Source organism: Phacochoerus africanus, chromosome 15 (assembly GCF_016906955.1).
Source record: "Phacochoerus africanus isolate WHEZ1 chromosome 15, ROS_Pafr_v1, whole genome shotgun sequence".
In the NCBI taxonomy this organism is placed as follows: domain Eukaryota; kingdom Metazoa; phylum Chordata; class Mammalia; order Artiodactyla; family Suidae; genus Phacochoerus; species Phacochoerus africanus.
The window spans coordinates 41,733,755-41,758,249 of record NC_062558.1 but is presented as its reverse complement, the minus strand read 5'-3'; the positions used below and the strand labels follow the sequence as shown (position 1 = coordinate 41,758,249).

Genomic DNA, 24,495 nt, shown 5'->3' with positions numbered 1-24,495 from the left:
AAGGGCACAGGGCAATGAGACAGACCAACAAGTGCCAATAAATACTCTGCCTTGCAGCTTCGCCAGCACCCCGTCACTCTGAGCATCACTCTCTACTGGGTTCACAGTTTAGTTTCTTTTCATCAGGGATGTCTGAAATTCCAGCACAAAAAGCCCCCTACCATCCCTCCCCTTCCCATCCTGATTTGAAGCCCCCCCCACCCAGAAATCAAAAGCAGGGTCCTTCTTTTCTTGGGTGCAACTAGGTAAGAGGTTCGAGTGGCAACCAAACAGAAAAATAACCGGTTTCTGATTTTAAAAAAATTAAGATGTTTCACAGTATCCAAAGTGCTTGTTTGTTCAAAAAAGCAGCCCAGGGCTGCAAAGGGCTTAAGAGCCAGTTGCAAATGTGATTCACGGATCATTTAGGAGTGAAGGCTGCAGGAAGGGACCTCAAGACTCATTCCAGGGACCACGGGCTAGGTTTGAAGAGGAGGAGTGGATGGGCTCCAATAAATAGAAATAAATGTACGCAGGGTCACAGTGCCCGGCCCGCCCAGGGATTTGCTCTATGAAACCCTAACAGACTATCAGGAGGAGGGGGCCCGGAGGCCAGTGGGGCAGGTGTCCATTTCAGCGTTCAACCTGTTCTGGTCCAAGGGAGGTTCGACCATCTGCCAGCTCCACTCAGGCTCGGGGCTTGACCGCTGGAGGCTGAAGCAGGTGTTTCATCCCAGAAGAATAAATTAAAAGCCTTCCTGCTGGGCCATTTCCGTGGCATAACCCTGCATCCCCAAGTGAGCTGTAGGTTGCTGTGGGAGCCAGTGGGAAAGCAGGCAGGAAGAAGCTTGTTCTCCGCATCTCAGGCCTTGGAGGAGCATCAGAAAGTGGGGGAGGCGGGGGTGCGTGTCCACTCTCCTCTCTCCTTCTGACTTGGGGAGGCCCCAGCAGCTTCCCATGGAGATGAGGGAGGACCTGCATCCCTATCAGCCAGCTGCTCCATCGAAGTTTCGGAGGCCTGTGGGAAGGTGAGGGGCCTTTCCTCGGGGAACGCCCAGCCCAGCGAGCATCCCTCCTGGTCCAGATTCTGGAGCCAGGGAGGCCGTCAGCTCACAGCAGGGCTATGGGCTTGTTCCCTGGGGCACTCAGGTACTGAGAGGAGGAGGTGGCAGCTGACGTGGCCACATTGTCCGGGGTCGAGTACGTGGCGTAGAGCCCAGTCACCTGCAGGTCGGGGAAGGACTGGTCGCTGCCGCCAGAGATGGGGGTCAGGCCCGAGGCGCCCAGCTCACAGCCAAGTGGAGAGTCTCCGAAGGCCCCCAGGGTGTCCAGGCTGAAGCCCTCATCCTTCATCTCCTCCCAAAGATTCCCTTTCAAAGACAAGAGCATTTGGGTGAGCTGGCTTCACGTCAAACAGATCGGAGTCTGAATACGGCCTTAGGGAAGAGGCAAAGATTAAATGTGGGGTTTCAAGCCACTGCAGGACAGCGTGGAGGAGCCAGAGTCCCAGCCCCAGGCATTCCCTCCCCACGGGGCATCCTTGAGAACATCACTCCCGTCTCCGAGTCTCAGGCTCCTTGGACGAAATGAGATGATCAGAGAAACCACCTCCTAGGACTGCAAGGCTTAAACAAGGGGACGCGTGGGAAGCCCTCTGCCCTCATTAAGCAGTCCCATCATGGTCAAAGACAGGGGACAAGACCACAATTTAGCTTTCCTCAACATTTTTTATTTTTTTATTTTTATTTTTTGGTCTTTTTAGGGCCACACCCATGGCACATGGAGGTTCCCGGGCTAGGGGGTCAAATCAGAACTCTAGCTGCTAGCCTACACCACAGCCACAGCAACATGGGATCCGAGCTGCATCTATGACCTATACCACAGCTCATGGCAATGCTGGATCCCCAACCCACTGAGTGAGGCCAGGGGTCGAACCTGAGTCCTCATGGGTGCTAGTCAGATTTGTTTCCGCTGAGCCACAATGGGAACTCCATCCTCAGCACATTTTAATTGTACAATAATCCAGGGGGAAAGGCAGGGAAGTTCAAATATACCAATTTCACAGCTATAACTAAGAAACCTGCTAACTTGTGCATTTCCCTTGCTATACACGCAGCTCCTTGAGGGCTGAGGATTTCTGGGGTTACACATAGTAGGTGCACCATGTTAGCGAATGGACAGACCCTGAGCCTTCATTGAAGCCTGAACTTCCTGTGTTCATTCGTTCATTCCTTCACTCCTTCCCTGTGTTTTGAGGACGACCATTTGGCCGGTAAGAGGCTGGCATGTGCCAACCTGGCATGAGGTTGGCCCATGCAAGTTGGAGCAGTTCCTGGTTGGAAGTTTGGGGTCAGAGAGGCCTGGGTTGAAATCCTGGCTCTGTGACTTCCTAGCCGGGCCACCTCAGGCCAGTGACCTTACTTCTCTTGGCCTTGCTTTTCTCATTGGCACAATGGGGATGCAGAAGGGCTGTGGCCTCCCAAGGCTGTCACAGGCCCAAACGGGATGATGTCTGTGAAGGGCTTGGCACAAGGCCTGGTAGACAGTAAGCGCTCACTAAATGCTTGTGATTTGCTATGATTAGGTAGTTGGGAAGTGTTTGTTGAGGGAATGAGATGTGGGGTGAATGCAGATGGCCCCCTCTCCTCTGCCCTCCTCTTTCTTTCTGCCCACCCCCCCACCTGGCTACCCCCCCCCCCTTCTGTTCCCATCACCCATTCTTCCCGCCTCACCCTGCAGAGCGAAGTCCATGATGCTGGGGTCCAGGGCATCCACCTCGGTGTTCAGGTCAGTGCTGATGTTGATGAAGTCCCCGGGGGCTCTTCCCAGGGCCGGGTGGGGGAGGGGGCTGGGGCTCAGATCCGGCAGGGCATGCAGGGGCGGGGTCTGGGCCGGGGCAGGGGAGTCTGGGGCAAGATGTGCCTGGGGCTGGACCTGGTGGTGCAGGGGCACCGACTGCAGGGACAGGGTCATCAGTGGCTGGGGCGGGAGCTGCGAGACGGCCAGGCAGCTGTGGGCCATGGCCACCGTGGTGGCGTGGGTCAGCATGGGGGCGTCCGGCTCCCCTGGCTTGCCAGGGCGTCGGCAGCTTTCTGGCCGGTCTGAGATCAGCTTGTCCAGCTCCTCTGCAGGCAAGTGGGAGAGCTCACTCATCAGAAACCCCCCTAGAGTCCCCAGGCCTCAGCCCAGGCCTGGATGCAAATCCCAGGGTTAACACCCATGTGATTTTAGCAAGCCTCTTGGACATTGCACTTCATGATGGAAAACTTGGTTCATAAACCTTTGGCTCACATCTTTGATTTCTTTAGCATACGCTGCCAGAAGTAGAATTAGCAGATCAAACTGGGAGACGAAGTGTGCAGGGTTTTGATATATTACTTTGCCCTGGAAAAGTTTTCACAATTTATGTTCCTACCAACTGTACAATGACAATGCCAGTTTCACCACATCCTAGCCCACACTGGGTGTTAGTGTTTTATTATTTTGGGACTCTGTACCGATGTGGAAAGAAAGCTAGGGAAGCAGTGTTTTCCCATGGTTGTTGTGTTTGGCATTGCTGTGTGAGAAACTGGGGTTGTTGGTGAGATTCAAAAGCTTTTCATGTGTTTCTGACCAGACCCTTCAATTGACCAGCCACCAGGAAGGAGTGGGGAGGAGAGGTATATTTCACAGGGGAGAAGGGGGCGTGGTATTTAGGAGTCCGCATCCCTGCTGAGGTGGCTGAGCTTGTTGTGGGATGGGCAGGGCACAGGCAGCGGGGTGTGTGTGTGTGTGTGTGTGTGTGTGTAGGGGCACCCGGGCCTCACCAGGGTTGGCCATGCTCCTGTGGATGGCAGCCAGGTCCTTCCTCTTCCACTTGTGCATCTCTTCCTCCATCTTGTCGATGCGGGCCAAGTTCAGGGCCCACAGGCAGCCCTTGCGCGAAGACCCGCTCATCTTGTTCTCCACCTTCTCAAAGCACTTGTTCAGAGACAGGTTGTGCCGCACCGAGTTCTTCCAGCCGTCGGGAGCCGTCTGCGGGGAGAAACGGTCACACGGGAGACGCCCTCAGGGATGTCCCCCTGAAGCCCCTCTTTCCAGGGGGATCTCAAACTCAGTCCTGGGTTCTGGCAGTGCCAGGGAGAGGCCAGAGCCACGCCCATACCCCATCCCGGGCCAGGGCCCCTCACCTTGAAGTAGGGGAAGTGCTCCTTCATGAAGCTGTAGATCTCGCTCACGGGCAGGCTGCCTGTCTTGCTGTTCTTCAAGGCCATGGCGATCAGACAGCTGCACACAAAGTGTGGGGCAGGCCAGGTATAAAGCCCAAGGTCCCCTCTGCCAGGAAGTTGTCCCTGCTTCACCCCCTTGGTACCAGCCCTACACACTCACAGTGTCAGCTTGCAATATCTTTTCATAGCCCTCCTTCTTTCTCAGCACCTGCCCTTCTTGACCCTGAGCTCAGCCATTGATACCCATTTGAGAAAATTTTTATCCCCCATAATGAATGGGCCTTTAGACTTTTTTTTTTCTTTTAGGGCCACACCCGTGGCATATGGTCATTCCCAGGCTTGAGGTCCAATTGGAGCTACAGCTGCCAGCTTACGCCACAGCCACAGCAACGTGAGATCCAAGCCGCGTCTGTGACCTACACCACAGCTCACGACAATGCTGGATCCTTAACCCACTGAGCAAGGCCAGGGGTTGAACCCGCAACCTCATGGTTCCTAGTTGGATTCATTTTTGCTGTGCCATGACAGGAACTCCCGGGCCTTTAAACTTTTAACTAGGCTGCTTACCCCTCCCCTCAAATCTTGTGAGGTACACAATAGTATTATTTTGATGACTTTACCTCATAGGGAACTGGAGCTCACAGAGGCCAAGCCACTTCCCTAAGGCCACACAGCTTGTGAGTGACAGACTGGAGTGCTGGGCTCAGCGTCTGGAGTGGGTTCTCAACTCTGGGAGTTGACTGACCACATGACAGTCCTTCCTAAGAATGGGTCCCACCCAGGGGTTCCCCCCTCCCCAGAAGCCTAGGTCCCCACATCCAACTGTCTGAGGTGCCCTACAGACAGCCCCTCGAGTCCCCCACAGTCCCGGCCCCTCCAGACCTCACCTGTAGGAATAGATGGGCTTGGGGTAGTGTTTGGGGTGCAGTTCCTGGGATGCATGCACAGCCATTCGGGACTGGGGGTAGGGTGTCCGCGCCCCAAATGGGGGGCCATATAGGCCCACAGGAGAGCACTTCTCATAGGCAGGGTCAGGGAAGGGAGGCAGAGAGAGAGAGAGAGCGTGAGTCACTCAAAATGACCCCACCCCAACTCTGTCTCGAAGAGCCAGATGCAGGGTTGACAACCCCAGCAGACAGTCTTGTGTCTGCCCACTGTAGGGTGTGGGGGGAACCCAGTGAACACAACCCCATGACGTGGGCACAGTGGGGAATGTTAATCCCATGTTCCAGGTGGGTAAATGAGGCTCAGAGCAGTCCCTGACCAGCCCAAGCCAGGAGCGTCTGCCTCTGAGTCCAGGGCTTCTCCAAGCCCCCGGTACCTGCTGGACGCCCGGGGGCAGCGGGAACTGTGGATGGGAGGCGGGAGAGTATAGCTGTGGCGGGTCCTGCAGGCTGGATGAGGGCTGGCCCCCGATAGGGAACTGGCTCATCTGCTGGGTCCAGGAGAGAAGGAGATAGAGGGTCAAGGGGGACTCCAGCCCTGCAGGACATGTTTTCTCACTCCCCAAGCCAAGTGGTGGCACTTACGCTGGCTCCATGGTTGGTCATGGGACCCAGACCTAGCATGCCTTGGTGGGCCATGGCGGCCGGGCTGTGGAGCAGGGGACCTGGGGTGGCTCCCACGTGCAGGTCAGCTGCCCTGGTCAAGGCACCTGCCAGAAGGAAACACAGAGATGCCTGGGCTGGGGGAACAGAGGCTGTGGGCAGGGACAGCTCAGGCCCCGGGCACCTCCAGAGAATGGAGCCACCTGCCGCCCTTGGGGCCTGGCGCATAGTAGGTTCCTGGCAAATTACTTCTCTAGGTATAGTGGTGAAGAGCGGGTTCCTACCTGCTCCTCTGCCAAGGATTAGCTTAGGAAGAGCAGATGCCCTCCTCTTGTCCTGTGCTGGGCCTATGACAGACATTGCTAATCTATCGCAGAGTCTCACTGCCCCAGCCTGATTTTAAGTAGCCACTTCTGCTCTAGCAAAGCTGATGTACTGAGGCTCTTGCCCCCGGGCTGTCAGGTCTTCTCACTTCTGGCTGCCACCTGAGCTCATCCTTTGTTCCTTGGTCTGTCTGCTTTGTCCTCTGTCGACTCCCTCGACTCCCTGAGAGCTGGGACCACATTTTATATGACTTAGTGCTCCAAATGCCTGGCATAGTGACAGGCACAAAGGAGTTGTGCAGTGATGCCATGAAAGAAGGAGCTTCCTTATTTCATGGTTATCATCTACCAAACACCTACTGTGTGCAAGGTACTGTCTGCATTGAGTCCTCACAACATCCCAGGAGGGCAGTTCTATTATCTTTTCATTGCAGATGAGAAAAGAGGTTCAGAGGGAGGGCACGCCCCCAAAATCACACAGCTGTTCCCTCAGAGTTCTTGATCAGTATTGACACACCATTCGCTACCAGGTCACATCAGCCCATAGGATGTTTTTGTAAATAAAGTTTTATTGGCACATAACTGCACCCATTCATTTAACATATTGGGTATGGCTGGCTTTGCCCTGCAGTGACAAAGCTGAATAGTTTTAACAGAGACCATTTCAAATAGATACTGGCCCTTCACAGAAAAAGTTCGCTGACATCGGCTACTGATGTTTTGGCCAAGAACAATTCATCCAATGAAAGAAACACTCTGAGACATTAATTTTTCAGTTCTGCACACTTTTAATGTACAGGGCGATTGTTTCTGTTGATTGCTTTTCTTCATCACCTTCCGTGTCCCTAAATGTTTCATCCACTTGCCATGACTGCAACTAGCTGCCATTTAGTGAGCACCTACTGTGTGCCAGCCCCTGTACTCAGTACTCTCTTTGAAGTCAAAGTCCTTTTTTTTTCCCCAATCATTTTACAAGCATTTTTAAATTGAAGTATAGTTAAGAGTTCCCTTGGTGGCACCACAGGCTCAGGATCCAGTGCTGTCAGTGCTGTGTGCTCAGGTCGCAGCTATGGTTTGATCCCTAGCCCTAGAACTTCCACAGGCCATGGCTGTGGCCAAACTAAATTAAATAAATAAATAAATTGAAGTATAGTTAATTTACAGTGTTGTGCTAGTTTCAGGTATACAACAAAGAGAATCAGTGATTCTATATGTATGTATATATATAGAATATATGTGTGTATATATATGTATTCTATATATATAGTATATGTATTCTATATATGCATATATTCTATATATGCATATAGATAGAATATACCCTCACCCAGGGCCTGGCACATATATATATATATTCTTTTTCAGATTCTTTTCCATTGTGGGTTATTACAGGACATTGAGTAGACTTCCCTGTGCTATACAGTAGGTCCTTACTGTTTATCTGTTTTATATACAGTAGTGTGTATATGTTAATCCCAAACTCCTAAATTACCTCTCCCAAAGTACTTGTTTACTTTGAAGAGGTAAAGGAAGTCAGTGTCTGTAAAGGCTCAGAAAACAAATATTTCAGGCTTTGCCAACCCCGGTGATCTGTCTACTTTTTTCTTTTTTTTTCTTTTTTTTTTTTTTTTTTCTAGGGCTGCACCCATGGCATATGGAGGTTCCCAGGCTAGGAGTTGAATCGGAGCTGCAGCTGCCCGCCTACGCCAGAGCCACAGCAACGCGGGATCCAAGCCGCATCTGCGACCTACACCACAGCTCACAGCAATGCTGGATCCTTAACCCACTGAGCAAGGCCAGGGATCGAACCCAAAACCTCATGGTTCCTAGTCGGATTCGTTAACCACTGAGCTACGATGGGAACTCCTACTTTTTTTTTTTTTTTAATAACACTTGAAAAATGTCAAAACCTTCTTCACATGAAGTCTGTACAAAAACAGGCCCCAGGCTGCATTTGGTTCTGGAGACTGTAGTTTGCCGCCTGCTCTGGGTGTTTGAGATGCACGGGGGTAAGGGACGGTCTGTCTCTATTCTTCATTGAAACTTTAGCTCACCCAGGATCTGGCACAGCGATGAGCAAATGAACAAAGCACGTCCCTCTGGGGAAGGTAGACGTAGTGCCATTTTACAGAGGCAGAAACCCAGGGAAGGAGAGAAGAGTGACCTGGCCACAGCCCCACAGCAGTGGATGGCAGTGCTGGGCATTGCCCCTCCTTGGGACCACCCTCGCGCCACCCACCTTGCCCCTGAGCCTACCTGGGTGTGCGTGGGGTGCACTGGGGCCGCCCAGGTCCACGCGGCCACTCGCCATCTGCTGTAGCCGTGGCACATCCACAGCCGTGAGCCACGACAGCGACTGCAGGTCCCCAGGAAGGTCGTCATCACCAGTGGTGGCCAGAAGCCTGCAGGGAGGGGCAGGAGCTCGGGCGGGGCGGGGAGCTCAGGCCAACTCTGGGGGTGGTGGGGGCTCCTCTACCTCTAGAATCACTCCCTTTAGCCTCTCATCACCTCCCCCAAACCATCCTAACCCTCCAATCTGCCCATCCCCAGGGGTTCCCTCTTTGGCAGCCAGATCACATATCTTCAAATCCTCCCTTCCTTTACCCACTTCCATCTGACTCAGACCCTACCCCCAAATAATCCACACTCGTGTTTGTTGAGCACTTACTATGTGCCAGGCACTGAATCAAATCAAGTCCTTTACAGGTATTAACCCATTGACACTCGCAGTCACCTGATGAGGCAGGTATTATTATTATTATTATTCCTATTTTGCAGATGGGGAAATTGAGGCTCAGAGCACTGAGTCAACTCACTCAAGGCCACACAGTATAGGAAGTGAGGGAGCTGGAGCCCTAGCAGTGGGGCCCGGTGCCTGAACACTTCACCATGACCCCATGCAGCCCCCTGAAGGTTCCAGTTAGGACCCACGCCCACCATCCCCCCTGCCCCAGCCAATTCATGAGCATTGCTTTCTATGGAAAAAGCCTGCCGTTGAGGCTACCAGGCAGGTACCCCAATTTGGGGCAACCATAGCTCCCCAGCACCCTTGAAGTCATGCTCGCCTGCCCCACCCCTGGAGGGTCCCGGGCCTCACAGTAGGATGCTGTCTGTGTTATAATGTGCAGCAAACTGGCCAGGAGCCCAAGTCAGACCCACCGCCCCACAGGCCAGGCGCTTTCTGGTTTGTTGCCCAGAGGCCCACCATCCAAATTCTAAACTCCAAGTTTCAAAAATAGGTGTCCTGGGGTCTCAGGGAGACACAGCCTCCACCCCTCCTGCCATCTGCGTGGCTGCCTCAAGCCCGTGTTCTCTCTTTCTCTTTCTGTCTCTCCTCCCCCTCCTCCCCATCTCCCCCGCTCTCCCCTTCCTAGTGTTTTAGGGCCACAATTAGCGTTGCCATGGCACCCGCTGCTTGGTTGTCACCGGGCCTGGGCCCTCAGCCCACCAAGCTGGCATCAGGTGACCGCACGGCTGCCCTGGCGATTGGCTGCCTCATAGGAAAACAGGGCCTGGAAACGATTTGAAAACTCAGCCTGGCCCGTGTCAGTGGCAGCAGTTGGCCCGGCTGCTGTCCCCTGGCGGCCCATTGTGTGACAAACGACTGTTGCCCCCATGGCACGTGGCTCCCATTGTCCTAGGGTCTCCCTGCAATTGTTTTTACAGCCCCCACTCCCACCCCCGGCTGCTGCCCATTCGACCTGCTCATAACTCATCTGGATGAGTGACAGGCCAGGCCTGGGCGATGCCATCTGTCCCCTCAGGCCCGTGGAGACCATGGGGTGAGGTCGAGGGGCAGGGCCTGGTGTGCTGCCTGCTGTTGGGGGAGCCTGGCTGGCCCCAACCCAGCCCTCCTCACCCCACGGCCAGCCAGCCTCCCAGCATCCCGTGGTGTAATCCCCACTCCTGCTCAGTAACCTGCTGTGGCTCCCCAGTACCCCTGTCACTCTGCCTAGCCCTGGGGCCACAGGGAAGAGTGGAGATGAGGCCCTGCTGGCAGGTTTCTCAAGGCAGGGGCCCCACCAGAGCCCCCTGAATTGGCGGCGGGGGGGTTCTTGTTAACACGCCAGGTTTCTGGGTATCACCATGGAACAGGATCTCTGGTGGCAGGTGACCCTGATAAGGCAGTATATGTGTTGGCTAAGAGCTTGGTCTCTGGGTTCTAATCCTGACTTCACTTACCTGTGTGCCCTTGGGCCACTGACTTAACCTCTCTGAGCCGCAGTTTTTGATCTGTAAAATGGGGCTAAGTAATAATAGCCTACAATCTGGTGAGGATTCAGTGTATTAGTCCATGAAAAGACCTGGAACCGTGTCTGACTTTGCTGTCATTAATATCAGCATTCATGTTAATGATGACAGTCAGGTCTGCAGGGGACTGGAGGTATGTCAATCCTGTGGGCTCTGGGGGCACAGATGGGCAGCAGCTGCCACTAGCAGCTTCTGTTTACTGATCGCTTCTCCTAGGCCAGACCCTGGGTTCCATGCTATCCCCCTTTTATAGATGGAGAAACTGAGGCCCTGAGGATGCACATGCTCTCAGCCTGTTTCCCCCACCCCCCACCCCCACCCCCACCCCAAGAGTGAGAATCACGTAAGGGAACTGCTTAGCACACAGCTGTACTCGCAGCAGTACTCGTAGTAGGGGCTGAGTTAATGGTGCTCTTCTGATCCTTCTTTTCTTTTTCCTGCTGTCTGTGAGCCCCAGGGGGCTTCCCCTTCCCCCCTTCTTTTACAGCAGAACCCCTGCCCCCAGCAGTAGCCTGGGGTCTGTCCTGCTCCTGGTACCACCGCCCCCAGCCCCAGCATGACCTCACCTCCACTTCAAGAAAGCCCTGCTAGCACTTCCCCTGCTCCATCCAAACTGCTTATTCCCAGAAGCGCACTTCAAATTCTGTCTCCTGGCCTCTTAATGTCAAAGTCCCCTCAGACCTCCCCTGATCCGGCCCTCATTTTCATGGGGATTCCACCCATGGGGAGACTGAGACCAAGAGAAAGGAGGCAGTTTGCTGCCAAGGTCAGAGTCCAGGAAAAGACCAGGGCAGGGCCTGCTGGCTCCTGTGAGGGCTCCTTTCCAGCCAGGAATGCCTCCTCCTCCAGGAGGTCTTTGCCACCCACCCCCCAGGCACGAGGATGCCCTCTGCATCCTGACTGCTCCCTGGGCCAGAGGGTCCTGCCCTGCCATCCCTCTGCCCTGGACCTGCCTCCCTGCTCCCTGAGGGTTGGCCCTGAGCCCCACATCACCCCACATCACCCCATGTCCCTGCACACAGTGGTGCCACTTAAATGCCTGCCAGGCTGACCCCAGGCCACCAACTTGGAGAACTGTGTGACAGTGACTGTCATAGCCAGCACTTTTATCTGCCCTCTGCCACCTTGACTCTTGGCAACAGCTTTAGGGCAGGAACAGGGAACAGGCAACAGATGGGGAAGCTGAGGCCAGATCTGTGAAAGCAGAATTGTGACCAGGACTCGAACACAGGCCTGTCTGCTCCAGTCTTGGGTTGTTCCTGCGGCACCACAGGCAGAGGACTGGAGCTGGATGTCCTTTGCCAGAGTGGGGTTAGGGGGCCCCACCCTGAATCCAGGTCTCTCACCTGGGACTGTGTGAACCGCCCTCACCCAGGTGCCGGTTCAAATGCAGAGTCCAAGGCCAAGCCCAGACCCTGGAGTCCTACCCTTGGGCTCTGGGGCCCAATAAGCTGTATTTTAGTGCCTCCCTAAGCTCTGGGGGAGGGCAGCCCTGAGGGTGTGTGACAGGGGCATGGGCACAACTCAGGCTTTGACTGGACGGATCTGGGTTCAAGCCTTGTGACCTCTGCCAGTGTGACCTCCAACAAGTCACTTCAAGTCCCTGAGCCTCTATTTTCTTATCTGGAAAATGGGAGAGTAACAGACCATGCATCGCCCTGGGTTGTTACAGGGATCAAGTGAGCCAGTGTGTTCAACTTCTAGCACAGGCCTGGTCCCAGTTCTGCCTTTTCAGGGGTTGGATGCCCATTCTGGGGGTGGGCAGCCAGGCCCTGATCCTACTCCCCCCGCTGCCTCAGGCATCCCAGGGGCGCTCTGCTCCTCCCTCCTGCCTAGGCCACAGTGTCTGCCTCCACCTGCCTGGCCAGTGGCCCAGCTGGTCTCCCGAGATGACTGTTGGATGCCCGGGAGCCCTCTGGTGGAGTCTGTGGGCCCAAAGCCTGGTTCATGTCCCGCTGCCTCACAGGGTCTCTGGCACCCAGGCACCTCTTCACTGTGTCACAGAAACCAGGTGACGCTCTAGGGCGTAAGTAAGAATGTCCCATCCCCACTGCCTGGCCCGGGGTCTGGACCATCTCTGTTCTTTTCTCTTCTGCCCTCCTTTGCCCCCTGCAAAGAGGCACAGAGCACAGCCCTATCTCCACGGTGGCATGTGGAGGCCCCGAAACCTCTCCCTCTCCAGTGCCTAGAGTCTCTTCATTCAAGGTGCCCCCAAGCGCCCTATTCCTGTCTTCTCCTAGGGCTTCATTTTAAGTGGCATAAACCCGGGATTCTTGGCAGCTATGATAAGAGGAAGACTTCTTGTTCAGGAACCACTGTGGCTTCCAAGCAATAGACCCTCAGAAGGGCACTTAATCCTCAGCCTCAGTTTCCACATCTATAAAATGGGCATGAAATGATAATAAGAGTAACAATATCTGGTACCCCACCCAGGACTGGTGTGCTGGAGTGGGGATGAAGCAAGGATTTGGGATTACTCCCTGGAATGTGTGTGTGTGTGTGAGAGAGAGAGAGAGTGTGAGAGAGAGATGCTGTGTCAGCCTCCTGAGTTGGTTTTACTTCTGCTGGAAAATGATGGGACATTTGCAATGCAAAGGATGAGGCAAAACCCAGCCCTGTCACGCTGGGGTCTCCCAAAACCTCTCCTGCTCTCTCTCTCTGGGTCTCTTGGTGAGGAGAAGAGCCAGCCCCTCCTAACCCAAGTCACCATGTCACTGTTGCCTGCCCACCTGGGGTCACCTCCAGAGGAACCCACAAGAATGAAACTCCAAAGACCCAGCTCGTTCCATCTGCTCCCTCTGCACCCCCACCCCTGGCAAGTCCTATCTCACCTCTGTGCCTCTTTTCTGACTCTCCCACTCTCTCCTTGTCCATGTCTCTGTCTCTCTCTGTCATTGTGTCTATGGGGCCCTGTGCTGAAGTCCTGGCCCCCGTCTTCCTGTCTGGTGACATCAGATGTGCTTCCAATCCTTCATGAGCCCCAGTTTCCTCCTCTGCAGAGTGACAGCAGCAGAGCACTCACAAGAGGCTCTTAGTAAACGTCCCTCCTCTCCTTTTGTCCCTTCTCTTTGATGTGGGGCCTGCCCATCTCCTGCAGACCCCTCTCTATCCCACATGCTCACACACCCATCGTTCCTGTGTCCCCACCAGTGCTGCCAAAGCCACTGAGTCAGGCTTTCAGGGGATGAAAGCAATTAACACATGCTCTCCCTGCCCAGGTAATTCCCACATGCCCACCTCACCCTTCAGCCAGCTCAGTTGATGCCATGCTCTGACACGGGCCTAGCATGATGGGCCCTCCCTTCAAGGCACCTCCACTGTGCCTTCCTCCGCACCTGCATACATTCTATTCTTTCACAAAGGATGCCTTTCCTTCTTCTCAGGACCTGTCTGCATCCCCCTACCTGAGCCCCAGGGAGCATCCTGAACCCAGCTGATGTCCCCAGGGAGGGCAGGGGCTGCACTCCCAGATCTCGGGTCACCCACATCTGGCAAGGAGGCAGTAGGACAGGGGCTGAGTTCACTGCCGGGCATAGGCGGCCCCAGGAGAGCCTGATGCTAAAGGAAGAAACTTGCAGCCCCTAAGGGAGGAGCCCTTACCCTCAGGGCCCATCACAGTGTCAGGCATACAGTAGGTGCTCAATAAGTACTCATGGATTGGACCAATGAGCAAACAGATCCAGCTGTTCAGATGCCCTATCTCCACATCCCCTGGGGCCCAGGTAGGGATGAATGGCACAGCTTAGTTTTATTTGATTTTATAGTTAAATAAAATTGAATTTTATTACAGCCTGTGACCACAGTTTGGAGTGAGCGAGCCCCTGGGGTGCCCCCTGCCCTGAACGGAAGTGGGTGACATGATTGATCTTGTGTCACCCTCACGAAAGCCGGATCAGGTAGGAATGATAGCATTCCTACCTTCCCATTTTCCAGATGGGGAGACTGAGGCCAGGGAGAAGTGGGCCTGTCTAGGATCCCCCAGCCAGAGACTGGGTTGATGACAGTATGTGTGTGTTGAAAATGTGCTCTGTGAAACGGTCGAAATATGTGCTCTGCAAATTCTAGAAAATCTGGGGACTGTGCTATCCAGTAGGAAGCCATGCATGGCTATTTAAATTTAAATTCATTAAAAAAAAAAAAAAAAAAGGAGTTCCCATTGTGGTGCAGCAGAAATGAATCTGACTAGGAACCACGAGGTTGCAGGTTCGATCCCTGGCCTCGATCAGTGGGTTAAGGATCCGGCGTTGCTGTGAGCTGTGGTGTAGGTCACAGATGCGGCTCGGATCCTGTATTGCTGTGGCTCTGGCATAGGCTGGTGTCTACAGCTCCGATTAGACCCCTAGCCTGGGAACCTCCATATGCCGTGGGCACGGCCCTAAAAAGACAAATAAATAAATTTAAACTCATTAAAATTAAATAAAATGATAATTTCTTTGTCATGCCAGCTACATTTAAGTGTTTGGTGGCCAATGGCTGCCACAGTGGACAGTGCAGACGTGGGACATTTCCACCATCACAAAGCGTTCTACTAGGCAGCAGCATTCTGAAACGTTCTTTGATCTTGATGGAACAATCTGTGGTGTTTCTACCTTGCCTTAAAACAACTGGACATTTGATTTGAATTTTTGGGCAGTTAAGGAGCTGATTTCATGGATGTTGGAGTTTTATTAGATTTTGTTATAAGGACAGTCCTTCACCTCCAACCCCCCTCCCAGCCAGGAAATTAGGAGGAAGTGCTCTATAACATTGGAAGCTATGTACTGAGGTGACTTATGAAGTAGTGAGCTTGCCATCCTGGGAGCATTCAAGTAGGAGCCAAGGGATGACCTGTCAGGCGTCTGTTGGATAAAAGATGAGCCTAAGCAACCCCCAAAGTCTGTTTTGATACAAAGGCCCTGTACCTCAGGGGAGCAGCCTGCAGGTAAGTCCCTGGTTGCATTTCCAAAGTTCTATCATCTTGGGCAAGGCCCTTTCCCTCTCCAGGCTCCAGTGCCCTATCTAAAAGCAGTGATGGCTCTAGGGCTCCGGGAAGGCAGAGTCGCACCCTGATTGGCAGCAGGTGTGAACCCAAGGCAGGTGGGCCTGAGCATGAACGCTCCCTGGCTGTGTGACTGTCACCTGTCCTGGGCCTCCATTTCCCCGTGTATAAAATGGGAATAGTAAGAGCACCTCCCCTAAGGGGACTGTCAAGAATATGACAAGAGTTCTTATAAGCATTAGATCAAATGAAGCATCTAGTTTTCCACTGAAAAGGCAAGTTTAACTATTAGTCCAGGGGTTCCAGAGGAGACCCCTGACAATACAGCCTTCTCAAACCAAGTGGGGGGATTTGTCACCATCAGGGAACCCTCACTAGTGAATGGAGAGCTTTGGGGGCAAAAAAAAAAAAAAAAAAAAGACCTAGGTAGCATTCCAGAGTCCCCTCCTGAATAGAAGAGTTCACTCCCAGCTCCCCACCCAGGGGGAACGGTGGGCGCATCTGTTCAAAGCTCGGCCACATCCATCATTTCCTTATACCTACACCCCCTACCCAGGGGCATCATCACCCCCTTTCACAGATAGGAAAGGTGAGGCCAAGCCAGAGGAACTCACCTCAGCAGCTTCCTGGCAGGGGCCCCAGGTATCTGCCCCAGCACCTCCCACCTAATCCTCCCCAGGCCTCAGTTTCCCCATCTGGAAGGCAAGGGGGTTGGGCCCCTCCTATCTCCATGCAGAGGCAGCCCACCTCTGCTGGGAAGTGGGATGCTGAAGGGTATGGTCCCAGTTTGAGGGGGTCAGAGCCTGGTTAGGAGCAAGGTGGTACCCTGGGAAAATCGACATCAGAATAACACTCTGTTATGGGTGCAATAATGGGACTGCCACTTTTCAAGGGCTGGCTATGTGCTTTTCACTTTACATGTGTTGCCCCTGTGCCCTCATGAGTCTTGCTCTGAAGGCTCTGGGTATACCAGAAGGCCTGGGCCCTCCACAGTGCAACATTCTGGGCCCATCTCAGCTGGAAAGCCTGGGCCCAGAGTTCTGGTGTTTCTCTTTTTGTAGCATTTCAGTGTAGCTGGTTATGAGTGTAGGCTCTCCGGAGTGTAGACCGGGCCTGGCTTTGAAACCCACTCTGCCCCTTAGTAGCTATGAGGTTTGCCTGTAGTCATCTACCTCTCTGAGCCTCAGTTTGCTCATCTGTAAAATGGGAGTGCTAATGCCTGTACCCACCTCCCAGGGGGTTGTAAGGACTGGATGAGACAGTCCAGGTGGGGTGTGCACTGCATGGTAGCAGCTCATATGAGTGTCCACATCCTGTAAAGAGTATGGAATCAGCATGAAGCGGGTTCTGTGGGGAGGGCCGCCTGCAGAGTATCCAACACTCGGGAAGCATCTGCTTCACTCCACAGCTATTTCCTGAACTCCTACTTGCCAGGCCCTGTTCTGGCAGGCAGGCAGACAAAACTCCCTCCATCCAAGAAGAGAACTTTCTAATTGATTTAGGGATGCAGAGGAGGGGACGCTGCCCATGGCACGCCTACCTTCCTGCCAGCCCCCTTGGGTCTGCACACCTCTTATCTCCTGCCAGCCTGTGGGAGGCTGCTTATCATACCCATTTCACAGATGGGATGGCGACGGCCCAGAGAGGGGAAGTGACAACCCCGCAGCCACAAAGGGTGTCAGCAGTGGAGCTGGGATTTAAACGACCTATCCTAGAGATTCTTCACTTGGGTCCTTTGCCAGTTTGGCTGAAATAAATCAAGCCCTGGGCAAGAGGTCATGATGACCATCATCATGTCATTTTTAGAAGGATCGATCAGGCTGCAAAGTGACTCCATGGTGACAGGGTCATTGGTCAGGGAACCATGAGGCAGCCCTGGGCAAAGCGAAGCAGACTGGAGTCCATGGCTGCCATTCTGCACTGGCCAGGGGACCAAGCTGAAAACATTAATTAACCATATCCTGAAATGATCAGCCATGTTAATTGATCCCATGGAGGGATAGAAGGTGAGCCGGGAGGACAGGCACTGGACCGATGAACCCAGGGAGACCTGGATTCCAGTCCTGGCCCCAGTCCTAATGGGGGTCTTGTGTAGGTGACTCAAGGCCTTTGAAACTCAGTTTTCTCATGTGCAGAATACAGGGAATAACAGGGCCTGCCTCCTGGTCCAGGGTAGGTCAGCCACTGAAGGGCATGGTATAATGTGTTTGGTTCGTGTGCTAGGCAAGTGTTTGTGCAATGAATGGATTTCAGACCCAGCAGTCAGAGTAACCTTTCTAATGGAACATCAGAACTCATCACTGTCCTTAAAATCCAATGTAGGAAAAGTGACGCTCCTTGCCATGATCTGGTCCTCAAACCTTCTATTTTCTCTTTGCATATGCTGTTCCCTCTGCCTGGAAAGCTGTTCCAGGCACTAATTCACAGCTGGCTCTTCCTCGTGCTTCATCCTTAGCCTAAAAGTCCCCTCCACTGAGAGACTCTCCCTGGCCACCTCCACCCCTGGTGGTCCTTCATGTGTGTCTGCAGAATGTTTAGCATTTTGCCATGAGGTATTCATTTACACTTATTTCTGATCTTTCCACTCTAGGAGGGCAAGGACAGAGAGGCTATTTTGTTAAGCACCCAGCAAAGGGTCTGGCACCCTTGTGGGCATCTATTCCACACCTGCTGGAGTAGGAAAGGGAAGAGGGATCCCTTCCCACCCCAGTACTGTCCAGTTCAGCTCCAACACACCTTGCATTCCCCAATCTCACCATTTCCTTCCCAGCTCAGACACCACCTCTGCCAGGAAGCCCTCGCAAAACAGTCTGGCATCTCCCAGTCTTTCCGCCCTCTGCAATGACTAGTGCCGTTAGTATCTACGCATGGCATAGGCTCCTGAGATCATTTATTCATTGTACTCTCTTATCTACCCCTGCCTTCTGAGTCCAGAGCTCACATTTAACCCTTTATTCCCCGTCTTGGGGGGTCTCAGAGTTGATAAAGCAATTGTGCACTGGAAGGGACATCTGCTTAGGGTTCAAATCCCATCTCAACCCCTTTGCAGTCGTCTGAACCTTGGGCAAGTCACTTTGTGTTTCTGTGCCTCGGTTTTCCCATCTGTAAAAAATGAGAATAATTCCCACCACAGATGGCAGCTGTGGGGATAAAATCAGATAACCTGTAAGACAGGGTCCAGTGCCCAGCAGGTACTCAAACCTGTTTCTTTCTTCTCTCCTCTGGCCTTTCATGGTCACTGGGAGGGGTCAGCCCAGAAAATACTGCCTCTGTGGAGAGCGGGGTGTCGGATCATCATTCTGGCAGGGCAGAGGCACATCCACTAGGGTTATAACTAGGAGGTTTTACCTGCCTTCTTGAAATGTGGTAACAAATTGTGACATCACTACAGACTGTTCTTGCTTCCCATCCAACCTGACCGAAAAGGGATTAAGCCTTTTGTGGAGTTGTTTATTTAGCTAACATACCTTTGGTAATCTCTTTTGTAACCGTTGATAGGAAAAAGAAAATCAGATACTATTTAGCAAGCTCGGAAATGCCCAGCTGCACCAAGAGTGAGCTCAAGGTGAAATGATCTGATTAGGAATTGGGAAAAGAATCTTTCCTAGAATTTGGCTCGAGACTTGGTGTGTGTGCGTGTGCGGTGTGCATGTTTCTGGGGGTGACAACACCAGATCGGAAGGAGGCCTGCCCCCCAGGACAGCCCCCTCTCTTTCTTTGCTGCAGGGAGCTTGAAGAGCTCTTCTGAAGTGTGCAGGCTTGTAAAGATATTGGGATGGTCACTGCCCCTGCCAGATGGAGCCCCCCCCATCCAGGGAGGATACAACGGATGAGTGGAGTCAGTCTGGAATGGGGGTTAAACCATCCCCACACTCAGCATAGCAGGAGGCTTAAGAGGAAAGGCAGGTGGTGGCTGCTTGCCCTGATCCACAGGACAGGATTTTGTCATCGCTTGAGCATGAAACTCCCCTGATTTTCTATGGATGTGCTATGTCTCATGTGACATTTATCCATCCATCCATCTACCCATCCCTCCATCCATCCCTTTATCCATCCATCCCTCCCTCCACCCATCCCTCTACCCATCCCTCCATCTATCCATCCATCCAATGCACTTTTAGTATCTGCCATGATCCCGGCACTGCGGTTCGCCAACAAGAAAACCACTGTCCAGAGAGGGAAAGGGTTTTATCCATAGTCACCTCCTTTCTTAGAGGAAGGATGGAGGGTTCAGGGAATAAACACCCTGCAGAGGGCTCTGTAAGGATTTACTCACAGGGCTCTGAGCAGCATGGCCCTGGGAGAGGCTGAGGGTCCAAGGGGCCAGCTGCCTGCCTCCTCTGGCCTCTCTGGGCCTCTGTTTTTCAATCTGTAAAAGGAGTGTGTGGGATCGGACTTCTAGAATAAAGAGTTAGCCGGGGCTTGGCACACAGTAAGTGCTCATTAACTGTCATTATTTCCCAGCAACTCTAAGAGTAGATTCCCTGTTATTTTTGAGCCAAGGGGAAACGGGCTCACCCACATCGAACATGAGCTGTTAGCCATTGCCCAGGAGGTCAGGGCTGTCCCCATCCCTGGGCCCCAGGCGGGCTGGAATGCTTTCTGCCAATTTGCTCTCTAGGCCCGGCCACTGACTCCCGACAGCTCCCTGGGGACAGGGCAGCCGCCTCCAGCTGCTGCCCCCCCTCCACCCCCACCCTCCCCACACACAGCCATTGAAAGTTAACGGCCGGACTCAGCCCCTGGGGATGGAGGGGCAGGCGGCTGGCTGCGTGGGGGCTGGAAGCGGGCAGCCTGAGTGGTCCTCGGAGCTATTCTCTGGAGATGTGGGATGGGGGAATGAGAAGCCCATAAACTTCTCCCAGGCTATTATTTGGGGAAAAAAATGGGAGCAGTTGGAAGGGGTGGGGGGTGGTCGCTGCATAATCAGAAAAACTCCCTTCCTTGAGAATGCACTCCACCCCAGGCCTGGCTGAACACCTTTGCTAAATGGAAACACACAGTCCTCCCAAGACCTGCAAATTGGGCTCTCTCATGGCTCCATTTCTCAGATGAAGAAACTGAGGTACAGAGATGGGCGTTGGCTTGGCCAGGGTCACACAGCTGGGAGATGGTGAAGTAACTTACTCTGTTCCAGCACCTGTGCTCTTTACCAGTGGTGGAGGCCATGGTCCCCTCTGGGTGGGACAGCCTGGGGTTTGAGTCCCCACTGTCCCTATAACTAGCTACATCTTCTTTTAAGTCAACCTGGCTGAGCCTTGGTTTCCTCATCTGCCAAATGGGTGCAAGAGTATAATTCTCTCTCTCTCTTTTTTTTTTTTTAGCTATTTCTTGGGCCGCTCCCGCAGCATATGGAGGTTCCCAGGCTAGGGGTCTAATCGGAGCTGTAGCCACCGGCCTACACCAGAGCCACAGCAACTCAGGATCCGAGCCATGTCTGCAACCTACACCACAGCTCACGGCAACGCTGGATCGTTAACCCACTGAGCAAGGGCAGGGACCAAACCTGCAACCTCATGGTTCCTAGTCGGATTCGTTAACCACTGCGCCACGACGGGAACCCCAAGAGTGCAATTCTCATGAGGGTGGTCGTGGCCAGGGCAGGCAGGCACTAAAGAGTTAAGAAACCACCAGCTATTACTATTATCGTTATCATTATTATTTTGATATGCTACCTTCTGTTCATGCTGTTTAACACCAGAAAACAGCCCTGAATCCATGTGAAAAGGAAAGGCTAGACCTCCAGGATTTGCCTAGGATCATACAGTTGGCAAATGACAGAGTGGAAATACTTATCTTTGTAACACCTCTGTGCAGTGGGTACTATTTCTGTCCCCATTTTATGGATTAGGAAACAGGCTCGGAGAGGTGCTCAGAGGGAAGCTGGGACTCTGACTCCAGAGACAAGCTCCTCCTAAGCCTTATGCTGCCCCCTCTCACTTTCAGCACAAGAAAGAAGCCCAGGGTCTTGGGCTGTGTGATCCTGAGAAAACCATTGCGCTTTTCTGAGCCTCTGTCTCCTCACCTCTCTGATGGGAGCTCATCGGAGCTACCGTCCCAGCTGGGCATCCAGTAGGTACTCACAAACTGGTGTGTGCCTGGTCCACCTCTGGGGTGCTAGCCCCGCCCATGGCAGTCTCTCAACAAATATTTATTTGAATTTGTGGCCTCATTTGGGTCTCCAAAGGCAGCCTTCAGGCCCACAAAACAGCCTCCTTCTAATTGGGGGCTGTGGTCTTCTGCAAAGGCACTGCTGGTGAGCTGCAGTGGCCACGGGAGGCCAGACAGCCCCTGGGTAAACAGGGCTGATCTGAGGTGACAGCCTGCTCTTCCTAGGCCAGACCCTGTCCTGTCCCCACTCCATAATCTGGGCTGTGCCCCCTCAACCCATGGACGTGGTGCTTGCCTTGGGGGTGGGGCACTGGGAACCAGGTCAGGCCTTCACTGGCTCAAGGGAGAGATGCTGGGATCCTTCTTTTTGCTCTTCCTTCTCCTTCCCTTTGCTGGTGACCTTGGACAAGCCCTTTCTCCTTTCTTGGAGAGCATTTCCTGGAGCCCTGTTAGGACCACTGGGGGAGAAGCAATAGCTACTATTGTCATCATCACATCCACCCGGATGCCCAATCTCTCACCCAGGACAGGACCTCTTAGGACAAAAAACTGCAGGCTTCCAATGGTCCCACTGCCCACGCCACAAGCTACACACCCTCAGAGAGACTACCTTTGAAACCAAGACCTTCTGGCTCACCTGCAAAATCATAGGAGGTAAGGTAAGCATAGTCCTTGGGCAGTTTCAGAAACCATAAACCAGGAACACTAAACCATTTAAAAAGATATCCTGTATTATTGTTGAAGCCCTCACCTGTATTCCTGTGAAGAGGGGTGGTGACTTTGCCCTGAGTTTCGAATAATTCCTGACATCATGGATGAGATGTCACTTTCTATCATCTCCTTGGAGGAAAGACAAGCAGAAAACAAAGCTCCCATCAGCAACGATATGGACAGGGCAGAAAACTCATAGTTTTCCCACAATTCAAAAGGATGGAGCTCAAACGACTAACAGTACTTTTTTTTTTTTTTTTTTTTTAAGGGGAAAACAAATTACTAGAGGTTTTCTGGGCATCCCCGGTCACTCTCCCAGGGAAATTCTACAGAATTTTAGGAGCACATGAAGAAAATGGAATGAAATTCCAGGTTCTTTCCAATTCATGGGGGAAGGGCAGAGGAAGGCTCTAGAATCCAAATGTCAAATCTTGGAAAAGGTGTACTTGTGAAATGGAAATCAGAAAAACCTGATTCCCTTCCAAGCCTACTATTTCCAACTGCAGCTCAGTTATGACTAGTTTGGAAATAAAAAACAAACACAAAAGGGCAGCTTGATGTGTCCTGTAGGTTTCTCTGGGGGAGCCAAGTTCCCATTTGCAAAGGGAATAATCCCCTCAGGACTCCAGCTCTGGAAATGCCTTCAGAAATGCCACATGCCCTTGCTGGAAAACCAATCCACCCCCCACTCCACACACCCTTACCACCCCTGCTACACACATAGCCTCCAGAAGAAATCTTCCCTTAGTTTCTCAAACTCTGAATCTGAAACAAATACAGAAACCCACTAGACTCTCAGATCCGCTCCAAAAGTCATCAATGATTCCTGGAAAGGAGAAAAGGGGAGCAGAGAGAGGCGGCTGCCTCATCCCCTGCCCTGGGGTCTCCCCCCTGCCCCAGGAAATGCAAGGCAAGGCACTGCCCGGGAGGAGGACGCAAAGCCGACCCTGCAAGGGGGTACCTGGAGCCGATTCTCGCCGGGCCGCCGCTGCAGGCGCTCCTGGGGCGGGAGGGTGTTTCGGAGGGGGGCTCCCTCGCGCTCGCCCCTCGCGTTCCGCAATTTGGCCGCCGTCGGAGCTCGAACCGTTTTTAAATTTCCCTCTCTGGAGCTGTCCAGCACAGAGCATGCGCAGTAGCCGTAGGGGGGCTTTTCCCCAAGGGTCAGTTACAGGGCAGGGTCAAGGGGATTGCAGCGGGCGTTTCCCAGCAGCAGCGAGACTTGCACGCCCCGGGGCTCCGGGTGGGGTGTGGCGCAGGGGCAGGGACACCCTTCTTCAAACTTTGCCAGCAGTGGTCTCAATTGCATGCGCGAGCTTGCGTTGAGGAACAGAGGAAGAGTGATTTAGGCCAAAAGAATTAAGTTGCAAAAGGATGCTGGGTGCATTAAAACTTGCAATTCGTCACTCCTCAGAGGGAAAGGAGTTGGGTGGGCACGGAGATCCGTTGCAACCCCTTCTGTCCCCCAGAGTGGGGACGGGTCAGGAGGCCGAGTCGGGGCCCCAGGTAGACGCAGATTAGGGCCACCTGTCTCTTTAAGAAAGTTGCGCCCGTGGGACTTGGCGGGAGGGGGCTGCGGAGAAGGGAGCACTCGCCCCGGGCGCCTCCACCTGCCGGGGCCTCTGCGGGGCGGGGGGCCGGACTGCGACCTGGGGGTGTCCCGGGTCTGCCCTCAGCGTTCCCCCCCCCCCCCGCCCCCCGTCCCGCCTGGAGAGTGATTTGGCCCGGAGCGAGCCCGGCGGATCCTGGCCAGGAGCTGTAGTGGAGGCTGCTGCACTCCCGGTCCCGCGCGGCCAGCAGAGCCGAGCAAGCGGAGCCGAGCCGTTGGGGGCCGCGGCCCGCCGGTGCGCCCGCGCTCCCGCCTTCCCCGCCGCCCGGCCCGCGCCGCCCGCTGCCCCGCCCCGCGCCAGCCGCGGGAAAGGTGGCGCGGACCGCGGGAGACGGCCGGGTAGAGCGCGGACAAAGGTCTTCCCGTCCCCTTAGGTGGGGCTTGAGTTAGTTGGATCTCCCAAGTAAGTTCGCATTTTCCAACCCCCTCCATCTTGAGCCTCAGTTGGAATAATTTGCAGTGGTGACAACAACAATAAGAGTCATAGTCATTGTTTATCTTTATTTGCTTATCTCTGCCGTCTTGATTAACCTTCACATCAGCCCCTTAGGGGATAGGATGGTTCCTCCCTTTTTGCACACGGGGAAACTGAAGCTCTGGGCGGTAGGGAATGGGCCAGGGCGCACGGGCAGAGTGGAAATTCGAACCTAGGGCACGGAGACTCCACACCCGGTACGCGTGCATGTGGACGTTCGCCTCCAGTCTGCGCCTCAGGCCGTGTCAGGCGGGGCATCCGGTGCTTCTTGGGTTTCTCGAGGCTGTTCTCACGTTGTTTATTTAT

General features: G+C 53.6%; 1 protein-coding gene across 2 annotated transcripts; it reads right to left on the bottom strand.

Moving 5' to 3' along the window:
- Positions 1–794: 794 nt before the first annotated feature.
- FOXN4 (forkhead box N4) lies at positions 795–23,165 on the bottom strand. 2 transcript variants are annotated; one of them, XM_047761684.1, is made up of 10 exons: positions 23,070–23,165; positions 22,149–22,237; positions 8,314–8,459; positions 5,717–5,841; positions 5,509–5,619; positions 5,075–5,202; positions 4,149–4,245; positions 3,786–3,993; positions 2,712–3,104; positions 795–1,349 (listed from the first exon to the last, which is right to left on the bottom strand). In XM_047761684.1, the coding sequence occupies exons 2-10, from the start codon at positions 22,232–22,234 to the stop codon at positions 1,090–1,092; spliced, it is 1,554 nt and encodes a 517-aa protein (XP_047617640.1). In that variant the 5' UTR covers positions 22,235–22,237; positions 23,070–23,165; the 3' UTR covers positions 795–1,089. The 2 variants fall into 2 exon arrangements, with proteins under 2 accessions (XP_047617640.1, XP_047617639.1); XM_047761683.1 differs by lacking the exon at positions 23,070–23,165 and having other exon boundaries at positions 5,509–5,622; positions 22,149–22,234.
- Between the last annotated feature and the right edge of the window lie 1,330 nt (positions 23,166–24,495).

Coding starts and splice junctions, on each gene's coding strand:
- FOXN4 (XM_047761683.1), bottom strand. CDS start 22,234: ATGATAGAAAGTGACATCTCATCCATGATGTCAGGAATTATTCGAAAC. Junction 5,623..5,716: donor TGACCAACCATGGAGCCAGC/GTAAGTGCCACC, acceptor TCCTGGACCCAG/CAGATGAGCCAGTTCCCTAT. Junction 4,246..5,074: donor AAGCCCATCTATTCCTACAG/GTGAGGTCTGGA, acceptor CTTTGTGTGCAG/CTGTCTGATCGCCATGGCCT.